Source organism: Phytophthora infestans, genomic scaffold (genome assembly GCF_000142945.1).
Source record: "Phytophthora infestans T30-4 supercont1.14 genomic scaffold, whole genome shotgun sequence".
Lineage (NCBI taxonomy): Eukaryota > Oomycota > Peronosporomycetes > Peronosporales > Peronosporaceae > Phytophthora > Phytophthora infestans.
Genome location: NW_003303745.1, coordinates 2475232 through 2489802, shown reverse-complemented (window position 1 = coordinate 2489802; position 14571 = coordinate 2475232). Strand labels below are relative to the sequence as shown.

The window sequence follows — 14571 nt, the reverse complement described above, 5'->3', positions numbered from 1 at the left end:
TAACTACATGTAATCAACAGCCAAGAAAAAGTAAAGCCACAACGAATGAGCAATAAAGCCGCCAAAATATTTCGTTTCCTTGCCTCAGGAACGCGATCAAGTGCTACATCCTCGAGTAAATACTGTAACTTTCCACTTACCAGCGGCCTGACGTACGTCCAAGCCGTATCTTGATCTCAGAGAATCGCGTGAGCTTCGCTCTTCAAATGGCCCTTATTAATAGCTGAAATATTAATATTAATAGCCACTGTAGGCTCGATGCCAATCCAGATCTCTATTGATAGTTATGAGGTTAAAATTTGTCTTCCAAATATTACTAATCAGATCGACAAAAATGCCATTACCGTATTTGAGATCTCCTACTTCAGACCCAATATTTTTGAAGTTGTATTGTTGCAAAATACACAAGATCTGTACACGTACCGACGCATCTCTATCACGTTTTATTTAAACAAAACAATTTAGTTATTAATATCAAGTTCTTCTTCGGGAACTACGAAGTTTTCTATGTCGTGACGCGTATCCACAGCATGGCGCACTACGGGCACTTCTTCCAGCAGCCGTCGTAGCAGCTCCCAATCAGGTTCACTGTCGGAAAGCTCCGTTCCAGCCTCTAAGTTTTCAGTAGGCTCAATGGATACCATTTTTGCTTTCTCAAATCCGCTTCTAACCGTTTTGCGAGACAACGCATTCCACGAATTCTTCGTCCAACCTATTAATTGCTGCCGTGTAGGTGCTTTTATCTTAAACGGAAGCGTCGAAGTTGAAGCGCGTAGTTGTTTCAACATGTTCTCCACCCAATTTTTCCGCATTTTGTCTTTTAATGGCTTGTTCCACGAAATATCAGCCGGTTGGCACGCAAACGTGTTGGTGGAAAGTTACAGTTTAGCATGTTTTTTGTACTCTGAATTAGGAGATCTAGACTTGTGCGCTGTTCCATTCTCGATATGTGATTGGTTGGAGGGCAGTCTGAATTAGGAGATCACTCTGAAGTAGGAGATCTCAAATACGGTACTATCAATCCCTGTTGGTGACGAAACCAATCTGCATGCTTGTACTTCACATTGCTGTCTACTAGCCGAGCGCCACCGCTACGCGGCGGGTAAATACGAATGTCGTTCCTTGTGTTTGCCTCCGTTCCGCTCGCCACGGGCTCGCTTCACTACTCGCACGGTAGGTTGGCAGATTGTGGCTCAGGCGGGCCCAAAGGCCCGCAGGGTTGCAGAAGGTGCCGATTTGGGCGCTCGGCAGCTTTTAGGCCAATGGGGGCCACCTTCGCTGCGCTCGGCAGCCAGTAGAAATATTTAAATAATTTTATCCAATGATTTGTCCGGAAAAGCGTGACAGGCACGACAATTTAAGATTAGCAATGGATCATTTTACTATTATTTCCACATTTTTAGACTGCTTAAAGATTCTTAAAACGTTAACGATTTTAATCTCTAACCATATAAAATCGAAATGAATGTCACAAACATGCAAGAGAACGAAGACTATACAGCAATCAAATTTCTTGTTGGTGAGGGCATCACGCGCTTGTTGGCGATCACAATACCGTCTGCTTTTAATTTAGTTCCTCTTAACTGTCAAGTCAGCTTCAAGCATCTAAGATCTGTTGAGTCGACACTTTTGGCTCGACGCCAGTGGCTTCAACGTAGATGCCGTTCATCGATCGCCACCCAGACGTACGTGATGACTTGATCGTCGCTCGCGAAGATCATGAGCGAGAGCAACATCCTGCCGCATTTCATGTACACCGATTTTACTAAACTTAGTATTATTAGTAAACTTCAAGAGATAAAGTCGAGTTGTGCATTCTTCAGGTTAGCAACCTTTTGCATGTACTGGCCGTGTCATTCTCACTCTGAATGCTCATTACTGTGACCACCGCATTGAACATCGTGCTTAGAAGTGGAGCTGTTCGCCGTGCTTGTGCACCACGGTCGCCTTCTGCGGGTGGTGGTGGCCAACAAGCGCCACGTAAACGAGTCCGCCGAGTGCACCACCGACTGTCGGGCCCACGATTGGCACCCAGAAGTAGTAGTGGTTGAGCGAGAACACCTGTGAGCCCCAACCGGCAGTCAGCATCATGAGCCGCGGGCCGAAGTCGCGGGCCGGGTTGATGGCACAGCCGGTGTTTACGCTGAAGGCCATGCCGATGCCGACAACCAGAAGAGCGACGGCACTGGGGGCACTGAACGGGCTGGCCGGACGGTTGTGCTGGTCCAGCACTGCAAATATGCCGCCTACCAGCAGAGCTGTCGCGAACACCTCGGTCAGGAAGGCGATGAAGTTGGATACGTGCTCGTTCGGGTACGTCGCGAAGATGGCGTGCGTGTGCTCGCGATCCGGGTCGGCGACGTTAAGTAGCGGCCGGTACAGCACGTAAATGAACAGAGCTGCCAGATATGCAGCCAGCGTCTGTGCGGCCACGTAGCCAGGCACTTTCCTCCACGGGAGCATACCGAACAGCGCCGCGGTGGTCGTAATGGCCGGGTTCAGGTGTGAACCCGAGACGCCGCCGCCGATGTGGATGCCGAAGAGCACACCGATGCCCCAGCCGAACACAATCTGCGTGAAGTCGCCGTACTTGCTGTCACTTAGGATAGACTGGCACGTGGCACCCAAGCCGAAGCTCATCATGACGAAGACAGCCACGAACTCAGCAAAGATTTCGCGGACGTGCGGGTTCTTGAGCGCGAATCGGCTCGGGCTGACAATGGGCCCTCCGCCATTCACCGCAGCTTCGTGAGATTCAAGGTCCACGTAACCGTGTTCGGTCTTGTCAGTGTGTGAGGGGGTCGCCATCGTAGAAATTAAGCGCTTGACAGGAACGGAAGTGTCGGAGCCTCGGAGGTGAATCGAGAAATGAACTTTTGCAGCGAAGCCTCGATGCTGTTAGAGCCACCGACGATGGACAGGAGGCTTTGCTCTTAATCCTACATGTACTGCTACTACGCATTGTGAAGTACACAACACCCTCGTTTAACAGATTAATGTGAAGCCTTACCACCAGTAGCAACACGAGGAAGACCATGTTGAAGTTCAATGGCTGTAGAGGTCCAGTGGCCAAGCACTGCAACGGCGACTTGCCTTCATTTTATTCTCATTTCGCCGGCACACACTCAACTTCAAGGCACATTTAGAGATGTGGGATCTGTCAGGCTTCGAACAAGCTGCTGAGAAGCAGCCATTGGCGGCATCGAGCTCCGTGTGGGAAGTTGCGCGTATCAGCACAACACAAGCAGCGCCACAAAGCCCTTTTGCGCTCGTTCGTCGCGATGGCAAAGACGTCGCTCCTCGAGACCAAGCAGCACCAAGTGGACACCCGTGATCGGCGAAGCATGCCAACGTCTTTCCTACACGGCACTGTACCACACGATGACTTTCGCTCCAGACATAAAGTCACAGCTTGGCATAATCAAGAAGCGAAATGCTGGTGAACGTGCAGTGGAGATGCTAGGACGATGAAGGCAGTCGAGCGTGCAGCGCCTGAGCCGTCACCGTTGCTGGGCTCGAAGTTCGGATCGCCGTGACTGGCGCGCGTCGATCGCCTCCAACCGAAACTCACCACCATCCACGTTGAAGCTGACATTGCACCCCTTCATGGTGTAGATCGCTACATCGCCTCAAAAACTGTTGACGTTGACAATTCCGGCGGCACTACGGCAAGAGGACGTCCTCCTGTCCGAGGTATCGTATGCTACGTACGACGTAGCTGACATGAGTCGTGACTTTAACATCCGCCCGACATGGCTTCATCTTCGCCGCAGCCTGTTCTATACAGTACATGTCAACCGCATGGACTTCAGATTAATGCTCTAATGTCATGCCAGACCACCACCATTCCAGCCGCAGCTCACACCAAGCAGCCACCGAAAAGTGTTGACTCGACAGTTTTTTCATCCATCTCAACTTGGCTGCTATTCAGTGTCGCCTTCACGCGATGTGGGGGTTCCTATACTGTAATCAAACGTCTCCTTTATCAACGAGCGAGACGGTGAGCAGTGAGCTCAACTCGCATACTTCCCGCACCGTTGACACCAATGCTAACAACGGGGAATGCTCATCAGATTCCCCACGTACATTCAGCCCACGACTGATACAGCTACTGCATCTCGCCACCGACTGCGAAATTTACAAGTGCGGATCAAAAGGGAAGGACCGCTTCGAGTTCTACAGTAGTCACTTCGCAATTATCTTTCTCATACTGGTACAGTAGCAATTGATCATTACGGTACCAGGCCAACGTAAACGCCGACGAGGTCTGCAGCCTGCTATTGATGCCAGCAGATTCTCCGTGACGAGTCTGGAATGCCGCTCCACTTGCCTTTTCACTCGTCTCGACTTGCCCAGAAATATAGCCATTTTCTTCCCAGTGGAATTTTTGTGGGTTGATTACCCCGGGGTTACCCACCCCACCCTTTGACTCCCATACTGCACCCCGTTTTCGCGGGGGTGGACCATATAGGATTTACAAATTAATTAGATTTTAGTAAACAAATTAAATTTCATCTGGATTCAGGATCATCACATCCGGAAGTTTATCAAAGATCCAAGGGCGCGAAAACGGGGTGCCGTACTGTATCTGGTTTTGGGTTATTATTTGTACAGAGTACTCTTCAGGATAATGACAATGTATTATTGAAGGCTATTAACTTTATTTAACCATATATTCGATATTAAAGGGTAGAGTGCTTAGGGTAAGAAAAACCCTTTTCCCGAAGAACCCGGGTTTTCCAGAGCCCTATTCTTCTGTAGCAAACAAGAATGTTTGTAAATTAATGCCTGAATTAGAGTGCGTAACACCAAAGTGTTCAAAGCTCACACCTCGAACGCCATGTCTCGCCACCGCAACGTACGCAACCGCGCGTACTCGTACGAGGACGAAGGCAAGTCTGCTATGATACACTCCTCCGCATAACCGTGCTCATTGCTATGCACTAACACACTCCTGCCTCTAGATTATGACGAATATTACGACGACTACGAACCCACTTCACCCAACTCGAGTATGAAAAAGAATCCTGCCTCATAAACTTGTATGATTGTCTTTATTTGACACTATCCTTCCCATTGCAGACGAGTTCATGTATCGTCGGGACTCGCCGAGTCGCCAGCGATCCGTCTTCTCCTTCGTACAGCAAGAAGACACCGAGAAAGAGACCCAGGAGCCCACCAATGACCCGGGAGATGTCGAGATCCTGGAAGCCATGATACCCCAAGTCCAACAGGCCGTGGGTAGCAGATTTTCGGCCCATCAGATCACACAGGAGCTCCGTAGCGCCAACTACGACCTGGACAAGACCGTAGTGGCTCTGCTAGAGAGAGGTAAAGCTCCAGCCGCAGCTGGTGGCGTGTTACCATTGCAGATCCAGATCCCCAGACTGGACGCTGTGGCTCTCGCCATTGGCAACGAGGAGAAACAAGAGCTTAAACCTAAGAAGGAGATCGTCATGCCTGCTCCTGCTAGGGGCAAAGCTTTGGCTATTGGAGCCCTGCCGTCGACGCCCAAAGAAGAGAAGAAGCCTCGTATATCTGCAGCCGATGCAGCCAGTGCCGCCCCAACAATTTCTCGTGCACAGACGCAGTTCACCCCAGCGGAGAAGAAGGCGCTCGAACGCGCCGAGTTGAAGACACAGGAGCAGGCTGTCAAGCTGGAGGAAGAGGCGCGAACTGGAGGCAAGACGAAGATCAGTATGGTCGTGATTGGACATGTAGACGCGGGCAAGAGCACGATTACTGGTCATTTACTGTACAGACTTGGCTATGTGAGCAAGAGATTGATGCACAAGTACGAAAAGGAGTCGCGGGAGGCCGGCAAGTCTTCCTTTGCCTACGCTTGGGTCATGGATGCAGATGAGGAGGAACGATCGCGTGGTGTTACGATGGATGTTGGTACGAGCCATTTTGAGACGGAGACGAAGCATGTGACGCTACTGGATGCACCAGGCCACCGAGATTTCATTCCCAAGATGATTGCAGGAGCAGCCCAGGCAGATGTCGCTGTGTTGGTGGTGCCAGCGGTGACTGGCGAGTTCGAGGCAGCATTCGAGAACTCTGGACAGACCAAGGAGCATACGTTACTGGTGCGAAGTCTCGGTGTCGCGCAGATGGTCGTGGCAGTCAACAAGATGGATATGGTCAACTGGGACAAGGAGCGCTTCGACAGCATCGTGACGTCGCTGTCCATGTTCCTCCAAGGCGCAGGATTCCGTCCGAAGAACTTGCGCTTCGTTCCCCTCAGTGGTATAACCGGTGCGAATCTGGAGAAGACTGGCGGAGTAGACGAGTGCTCGTGGTACTCTGGGCCTTCACTCGTAGAGGCGATCGGTAAGTAGACTGAATTGTGGCTAGTGGGGAGACTCAAATGGGGGTGACATAACAACGTCAAATCGCTGTGAACAATTACAGACACCTTCGCTCCTCCTCAGCGCCAGATCTCCAAGCCCTTCCGGATGACCGTCTCAGACGTTTCCAAGTCCATGAGTTTGGGTCAGACGATCTCAGGTCGCGTCTACGCTGGTGCGGCTGCGGTGGGCGACTCGGTAAGCCGCATGAGCGAGTACGTTCTATCGATGTTGTACTAACCCGAACTATGCGCCATTGCTGCAGTTCCTCTTGATGCCCATTGGACTCACTTTGACTGTAAAAGGTGAGTAACTAGAAGCTTAGAGGAGGCTCCATACTTGTTGCTGATACTCACTCATTTAATTGACACTTGCGGGTGATTTAGGAATGGAACAAGATGGCAAGGCGTGCTCACTTGCACGTGCCGGAGACACCATCGAGATGGGAGTCACTGGCATTGATCCGTCGGCACTGACGTAAGCCTGTTCTTATCCTGTATATCGTACCGCTACTCGATCTTTAACCTGTGTATGTGCGTTTTACAGCACTGGTAGCATTTTGTGCTCGATTGCGTCGCCTGTGCAACTCGCTAAGAAGTTTGAGGCCAAGATCATGACTATGCCGGCTGTGGAGGTGCCTCTAGTAAAGGGAACGTACATGACGATCCACATGCACAACGTCGACGAGCCTGTGAACATCACGCGGTTGGTGAGCATGTTAAGCAAGACGGGCGAGGTGGAGAAGAAGAAACCGCGCTGTATCACTCGCGAGCGCTCGGCTGTGGTGCAAATCACGTGCCACCGCAAGATCTGCCTCGAGGAGTTCGCAAACTACCGTCAGCTCGGACGCTTCACACTGCGCGATCGCGGCAAGACGCTGGCTGCCGGCATTATCACGCAGATCATCGCTTAAGTGTGCGTTAAGTTGTCAAAGACAACATAGATCGATCGATACGGGATATGAGAGATGATACAGAATAACACCTGCCCTTAAACCATCAAACCCAGCATACACATGCAGGATAAGAGAAATGATTTTCTGTATTCGTTTTACGCGAAGGATGACCTGGTCGTCTACTCCTTGAGCTCGGCGAGTTCTCCGTCCTCCTGCAGCTGCTGCACGATGTCCAGTCCGCCGATCAACTCGCCATTGACGTAAAGCTGCGGGAACGTGGGCCAGTTCGAGTGCTCCTTCAGTCCCTGACGCACGCTGTCGTCCGTGAGGATGTCAAAGTAGTCGTACTTGAAGCCCTCGGCGTCCAGGATGTCCACGAGCTTGCGACTGAAGCCACACTGCGGCTGCTGGGGCGTTCCCTTGATGAAGATCATGACGCGAGCGCGGTTGATTAGCTGTTCGTATTTGTTCTCCTTCTTGGCCTTCTTCTCCACGCCAAGCTGTTCACTGAGGTCGCCGTCCTCCGCCATCTCGTTCAGGATATCCAGCCCACCAACGAGTTTGCCCTTGACGTACAGCTGCGGGTACGTAGGCCAGTTGGAGAACTTCTTAAGACCTTGACGCACCTGCTCGTCACTCAAGATGTCGAACGAACTGAAGCCAATCTGGTGGTCACGTAGGAGCTTGACTGTCTTCTTGCTAAAGCCGCATTTGGGCTCGGACGGATGGCCTTTCATGAAGAGCAGCACTGGAGCGGAGTTGACGAGTGCACGGAGACTCTCTTGGAAGGCAGCTTCAGCCTCCTCGACGTTCTTCGTGAGTCCTAGTTGCTCGACGATGGATCCCTCGGACTTCATCTCCTTGACGATGTCCAGTCCGCCAATGAGCGAGCCATTCACATAGAGCTGAGGGTAAGTGGGCCAGTTGGAAAACTGCTTGAGTCCTTGACGCACTTCGTCGTCATTGAGGATGTCAAAGGTGCCGAATTGGATCTTTTCTTCGTTCAACAGCGCCACCATCTGTCGACTAAAGCCGCACTTGGGCTCCGTCGGATTGCCCTTCATGAAGAGCATGACGGGTGACGCGCTGATGAGCTTCTTGAGACGGTATTCGAGCGCGTCATCCAGCGGTTTCGGGGCGTCCTCGGCTGTGGACGCGGATGTGGAGCTGCTCTTGGCCACGCTCTTGCTCAGAACATCCACGCGCTTGGCCAGTTCGGCCACATTGGCGCCCTCGAGTTTGTCCAGCACGGCGCGACCCTGTGCGACGACGAAAGTGGGCACTACGGCGATCTGAAAACGCTCCGAGAGCTCCGGAATCTCCTCGGCCGCCACCTTGAGGAAGCGGATGCGAGGGTGCAGAGTCGCGAGCTGGCGCACCACCACGTCCAGCTGTCCATTGGGACGGCAGGCCTCGTGAAATTCGGCCCAGAAGAAACTCACGGATAGCGTCGACTCGCGCGCCGTTGCCTCGTCGAACTGCGCCACACTCTGAACGCTTACCACACTGCCAGTCACCGCCGCCATTGTCGCTTGGGCTCGAGGACACTTTCGATGTGTATGACGAATGCCAGTGCATAGCCTTTTATACGTCATGTAGAAAACCAAAAAATGGTCAAATAAATTATACGTAAAATAATGCCGGGCGCTTTCATGACCTAAAAAAAAACACTCCTGGACACAAATACTTCAAAAAGAAACCTCGCATGTGTGATTGGTCAATGTCCATTTTGAGATGGGTACGATTGGTTAAAACGATTCATATGAGGATTTGTAAGCACACGAAATTGCTTTTAGTGATATACCACTAGATTAAGCTTCGTTTGCGCTTTTTCTAGTATATTTTACGGTTTAATTCTGATCCCATTTAAAGAACTGTTAGCTCTTCTCGGACCAGACAAGTATACGGCCACCTTGTCGAGTACCCATAACTCAGTCAATTTTTCTTATTTGACGGTGTGGTTTTCGCACAGGTTGGAAAACATGATTTGAAATAGCAAGGATGTGCTAACGCTTCCGTTTTTGCACTTTATTGGGAGAAAAAATGTAAGGAGCGCCCATTGAATCAACGGCGTTGATAGCGCCCGTGCAAGAAATAAACTCAAAATGTACAGTACTTTTGTGCAAGAAATAAGCCGTATGCGTTCATAGACGCCTACTTGATTATGTGCTTGTGTATGGCTGTACGACACACGCTACCTTGCGCGAGTTAATTTGAATATGTCAAGCCAGATTTCTTGGCATCGTAGAAGTCGTCCATTCATATTATTCCTGTAGCAACAAACAAACTGATGCACACCATCGAAGTTCCACCTCGATGCGAGCATGCTTCTGCGGAGGTGGCCGAGGAAGCAATACACTTGTGGACCTGTGAGCATGGATTCAACATATCAAGAAAGCGCGTCGAAAGAAATGCATCTGGGAATTTTTTTCGAGGCTTTTTGAGTGCAATCGTAGCGGAAAACCCAAAAATACACGACACCTGACAGAAGAGACGTGGCAGCGCACATTTATAAAAATGGGATGCATATGCGTGTAATGATTGTGGCACTTTCAGTCTTAAGCCCGTCAGGTCCTTGAAAAATAGTCTACACCAGAGATGGCAGTCAAGAACACAATCATCCTCCGTCCATGGATGTTTGTATCCACGTAGCTCATCATCAGCGGGTTGCTCAGACGCTGCCTCTTGCTCATATTTCATCTAGTGAGCTCATAGCAATGCAGACAAAGGCAGGCATCTCGACATCCAAAATTTTGCCTCGATGATGCTTTCACAAGAGTCGTATTTGGCAATTCCTAAGGACATATCGAACGCTAAAAGAGCATTGCAATGCCAGCAGCTTACATGTAAGACTAGTATTGAAGCTCTTTTCGGGCTACTGGATTAGCATCGGTTTTAATACGCTTTCAAGACCGACCCGACCACACGACAGCTGCGATATTGTGTGATGAGCTCTGGTGTGACACACTTTGCAATGGACTAATAAGTTGAACTGCTAAAAACTAATTACAAAACCATATTTTGTCACTCCAGCTACGTACTTCACACCAATCGGCTCTGCAGTCAGGGGCTTTATTAGCTGAGGTAGATTCGAATCGCCCTCCAAGAAGAGTACAGCCACAAGCAGGCTAGTACTTCTCGGGAAGGCGGACCATCGCAGCAATGACGCTGCTGCTTCTACTGTCACGCAGCCCGATGATACCGGTGCGTACAGCGCGATCCCATGGACTTAAGCTCGATCGGGAGCCGGTGGCGCAGGCCACGGCCAGGTGAACGAAGACTTCCCGGCACTAGTAGAGGTGGTATGCCCTACTAAAGAGCGCTAAGTCTTCGTGATGGGTGTGTAGGCTGTGAGCACAAGGGAACATAGCCCAGAGAGGCGTGGTTCTCTCAAACCGGTGAAGGGCAGTGATGGACGGCTGGTAGTACACTCGGTGTACGGGGTACGATACCCCTTGAGCGTTGATGAGTTCTGGGACGTTGATGCGCCGCCGGAACGTCGCTTGGCATAGCAACAGCTGACTGCACGCTACGCCAGAGTGGTGGTCGTGGGCTGGTCCTTGGTGGACTAGCCTTTGGTACGGTGAAGGAAGTACCAGTAGTCTTCGAACAACATCGCTGTGCCCAGCATAAGAGATATCCAAAACGCTGGTGTGGCAAGGCTAGGAGGGGCCTGCCAGTCCGGCTCTATGGCGAATTATTGGTGAGTCATGTTCCCACCTCCGTCGTTCCTTGGGCGTCTAATACAGACCGCCAGGACGCAGAAGCGTCACGGAGCTGTCAGCGCGCCAACAGCTCTGCGTACAGCAAGATCATGCTCCACTGCGGCAATGTCATGGGCATGAGCCTTTTGCCCGGCGTGTGGACCTGCTACACCAGCAGCATTAAACGCCGAAGGTCGTCGCACCGTACGAGCTCCAACAGGGGTTATGCCTATTAGCGCTAACCAGGTGGATGACTTAAATCGACACGGTCACCCAGACCTTAATTTAAAAGGAAGGCATTGATCATGCTTCATGTGTGGGTAACACAATACAACACGCAGTCGCCCAAACTATAACTGAAGAGGAAGGCATTGGCAATGCTTACTGTGTGGGTAGCACAGTGCTACACGAGGTATCGAGTGCCTTTGATGCCGTCAACGAGGCATCACGATATGGGTAACGAAGTGCCACGTCACGTTAGCCGCCACAAATCGGGTCTGAACCTTGTTCAGGCCGACGGACTTAGAATCCAGAGCCCGGACTCCTCTGACACGGTCGGTGGACATCAAATCTGTCCGGTTTGTGTGGGTCTGCCACATTCGCCGACCCCAACACCGAAAGTCGTCGCGCCGTATAGACTTCAACAGTGGTGGTGCCGAAGGTAGTTCACCAGGTGGGCAACATAGGTTCAAATTGCGGGTAACAAGTTCCACAGGCAGCGAAGCTGCTTAAGGAGACCGACATTATGTGCTCTGAACGTGAGTAACAGAGTTCCACGCAAGGTCACTCAGACCATAACTGATAAAGAAGTCGCTGCATGCGCTTCCTATGTGGGTAACATAGTTTACACATCAAGGCGAGTAGCGCAGTTCTGCAACCGAAGTGGGTAACAGAGTTCCACAACCAAGGCGGGTAACATAGTTCCACACCCAGAGCCATTGACTCAAGTGGCGAGGCTATCTTAGTCTCGCCAGACGTGAGCAAATCGCTCGGCATCAAGTCGCGTACACTCAAACTTGTGACGCGAAGGCTGAATGCCTTTGGTCAGCCCGGCCGACGCGGTCGTCCATACCAGCGCAGTGCGCGCGGTGGATAGCCGTCGTTCCTGTTAGTGACTATCCCAAGCCACGAGAGATGTAGTAGTTTCAATGTTAAGTGAGGAGAGGCTTGGGAATACCTTTCCTCCCTGGATTTGCATGAGGCAAGTAGCTGTCGTGCTACCAATGGCTATCACAAGCCACGAGAGACTTAATGGTCTCAAGTTTAAGTGGGGGGGGTTCGGAACTACCTTGCTTCCCTGGTCTTGAGGTAGGACCAAGCTCCTTACGGAGTCAGGCGTCGATGTACATCGACTGCAGGCTGGAGGCGAATAGGCGGGCTAGATCTGCGGCAGCTCTAGCCAAACAAGACAGAGTGGCGACGGAAGCCGCTGACGCTAGGTGCCTCGGAATCGCTGAGCGCATCAGCAGTGTTGTGGTGCATTCAGCCACACACGAGGCGAAGCGCGGACCTGGGGCAATCACGGCACAGGTCCCTTGGTCACGAACGACCTGTCGAGTAGGATGAACGGAAAGTTGCACCCGCTGACAAGGCGGTTGCGGTACGTGATGTACGCAACGCACCGGTAGTAATGGGCCGTGGAGACATAACCCAAGTGTGGTGCACGAGTGACACACAAGTGACCAGGTGGTGGTCGAGGCAACGCACGCAGTCTTAACTGGTGCCGCGTCGAGCATGACACCGTGGTGAGGGCTGCTTGCACTACCATGGTTTGGTACCGCATGAGTACTCGGTGTCAATGCCAGATTCCAACGCCGCAGTGGCATGGTGGTGGGACGCGCTCCCACCAAGGTGGAATACCATCAAGGTGCATGGTGTATATGACAGACACTGGTATGGGTGCAAAGGATATGTCCCATACCACGACCCGATGCACTCTGGGCGTATACGCTGTGAGTCAATGCACGTACCGAGCATCGACACTGACTGCTTTTGAGCAGCCTGCCGGGTGTTCCACGTACTGAACTCGTCGTGCATGACACACATGAAGTGTACGGAGCACTTATGGTAACTGTGGTATGTGTCGTAAACAGTGTACCTGGTGTACGGGTCCATGGGCCTGTACACTGTGCTTGCACATGCGTCGTGCATTATGCGAGCACTGGCCATGAATCCGTTCAGGCGATAGCACAGCAGAAGCTGTTGCCGCCAAACATAGCAACCTTGGGCGTGCCGCACCAAAGGTTAGTACCGGACGGTACACGGTGTCGATGGGAGACACCTATGTGGTGTTGGAAATCCCACGTGAACTCTAGCTACAGATGTAGTTAGGATGTTCCCACAACAATACGTCTACTAGGATAGTAAACGATCGTTCGGGCGGACCTGAAGACCCCAGTTCTGCCCTTGCACCGGGACAAACTGGACCTTGTAAACTACTTATATAGGCCAACCAGTAAAATAAGAACACGCTACTAGCACGAGCAAAGCTAGCAGGTGTTTTGAATCCTCGTGGTCCCAACAGCGGAAGGGTACCAGGCACGGGTAAGCCTTTTACGAGATCACCGAGTGTTCAACACTCGGCTGGAAGAAATAAAAGGGAGGCAATTCAAGCACTCCCAGTCGTGCAAATAGGCAACAATAAGCCGTCACGTAAAACCTCCCGATAATAATCGACCAATACACAAAGTCTCTTGGCCTTGCCGGATGAACCCTCGCTACAGGGCTTCGAGTTCACCGACAGGCATAACACACTCAAACAAGCTTGACCTGACGCTTACCTTGAAGCCGGACGTCGCTCTGTGTGCTTGAGTGGAAATTCTGTTCTGTATTTAAGCTTACCCTTTCGGGTCTATTCCTAATAAGAAGTCCTAATCAAGTATACAAATATCAAGTGAACAATGATCCGTTATGGATCTTCTTGCATGCCAAGCGTCGTCTGCACCGTCGCATGAGCATCTTTAACGGTCCGCGCCCTGTCCCAGACGGTTAACGTGTCTTCCAAAGGTCGCTGAGTATTCCGCGAACTCATCCCAACCGCCGCTGAGGGTTCGTACCGTAGATGGTCCGCTGAATGCGAATCCGGCCAGTCCATTATTAATAATAAGGACAGCCTGGATTCAGTGACATAGGGCCGTATCCGATACTTGTTGAAAACTCGGAGGTGACGCCGTCGAGTCCCTTGCACCTTGGCGTCTCCGTACATCACCCGACCGAGGGTTCGTCGCTTGAACAACTTGGGCGGTGTCACGTCTTTGCCGACGGGTGATAATCCGCAACCACGGAGAAATCACTACACCACAACTGCCCCTGTCGCAATGGAAGCCACGGTACTGGTGCCCGTTGTGACATTTCTTCATTCTTCAATTCACCATCTCGCCACCGTATGTCCAAGCGTCTGAATCGAGCCGTGTCCGACGCTTTTCAGCGTCTCAATCCTCGTAGACGTCGCGAACGTGAACAGCTGGAGGTACGTCAGCTCATCCTTCTCTTGAATCATCGGCACCTTGCTCATCACCTCGCATTACTCGACTTGTTTCTCAGGAGGGCAAGGCCGAGGGTTCGAACGTCCCTCAGTCTGCTACACTTCCTCCGACAGCGGCGTCATCAACTGGTCCTTCGG

The 14571-nt window shown here is 51.5% G+C and overlaps 3 protein-coding genes across 3 annotated transcripts; 1 reads left to right on the top strand and 2 right to left on the bottom strand.

Annotated features, from left to right (window-relative positions):
- Positions 1–1905: 1905 nt before the first annotated feature.
- On the bottom strand, positions 1906–2808 carry PITG_09350 (aquaporin, putative; the record flags this gene model as incomplete). Its single annotated transcript, XM_002903575.1, has 1 exon — positions 1906–2808. One exon carries the CDS (start codon positions 2806–2808, stop codon positions 1906–1908), a length of 903 nt encoding a protein of 300 aa, XP_002903621.1.
- Positions 2809–4840: 2032 nt separating this feature from the next.
- Positions 4841–7263, top strand: PITG_09349 (translation elongation factor 1-alpha, putative; the record flags this gene model as incomplete). Its single annotated transcript, XM_002903574.1, has 7 exons — positions 4841–4892; positions 4965–5012; positions 5083–6333; positions 6415–6548; positions 6616–6655; positions 6737–6827; positions 6897–7263. The coding sequence occupies 7 exons, from the start codon at positions 4841–4843 to the stop codon at positions 7261–7263; spliced, it is 1983 nt and encodes a 660-aa protein (XP_002903620.1).
- Positions 7264–7340: 77 nt separating this feature from the next.
- On the bottom strand, positions 7341–8788 carry PITG_09348 (glutaredoxin, putative; the record flags this gene model as incomplete). Its single annotated transcript, XM_002903573.1, has 1 exon — positions 7341–8788. One exon carries the CDS (start codon positions 8769–8771, stop codon positions 7425–7427), a length of 1347 nt encoding a protein of 448 aa, XP_002903619.1.
- Positions 8789–14571: the final 5783 nt, after the last annotated feature.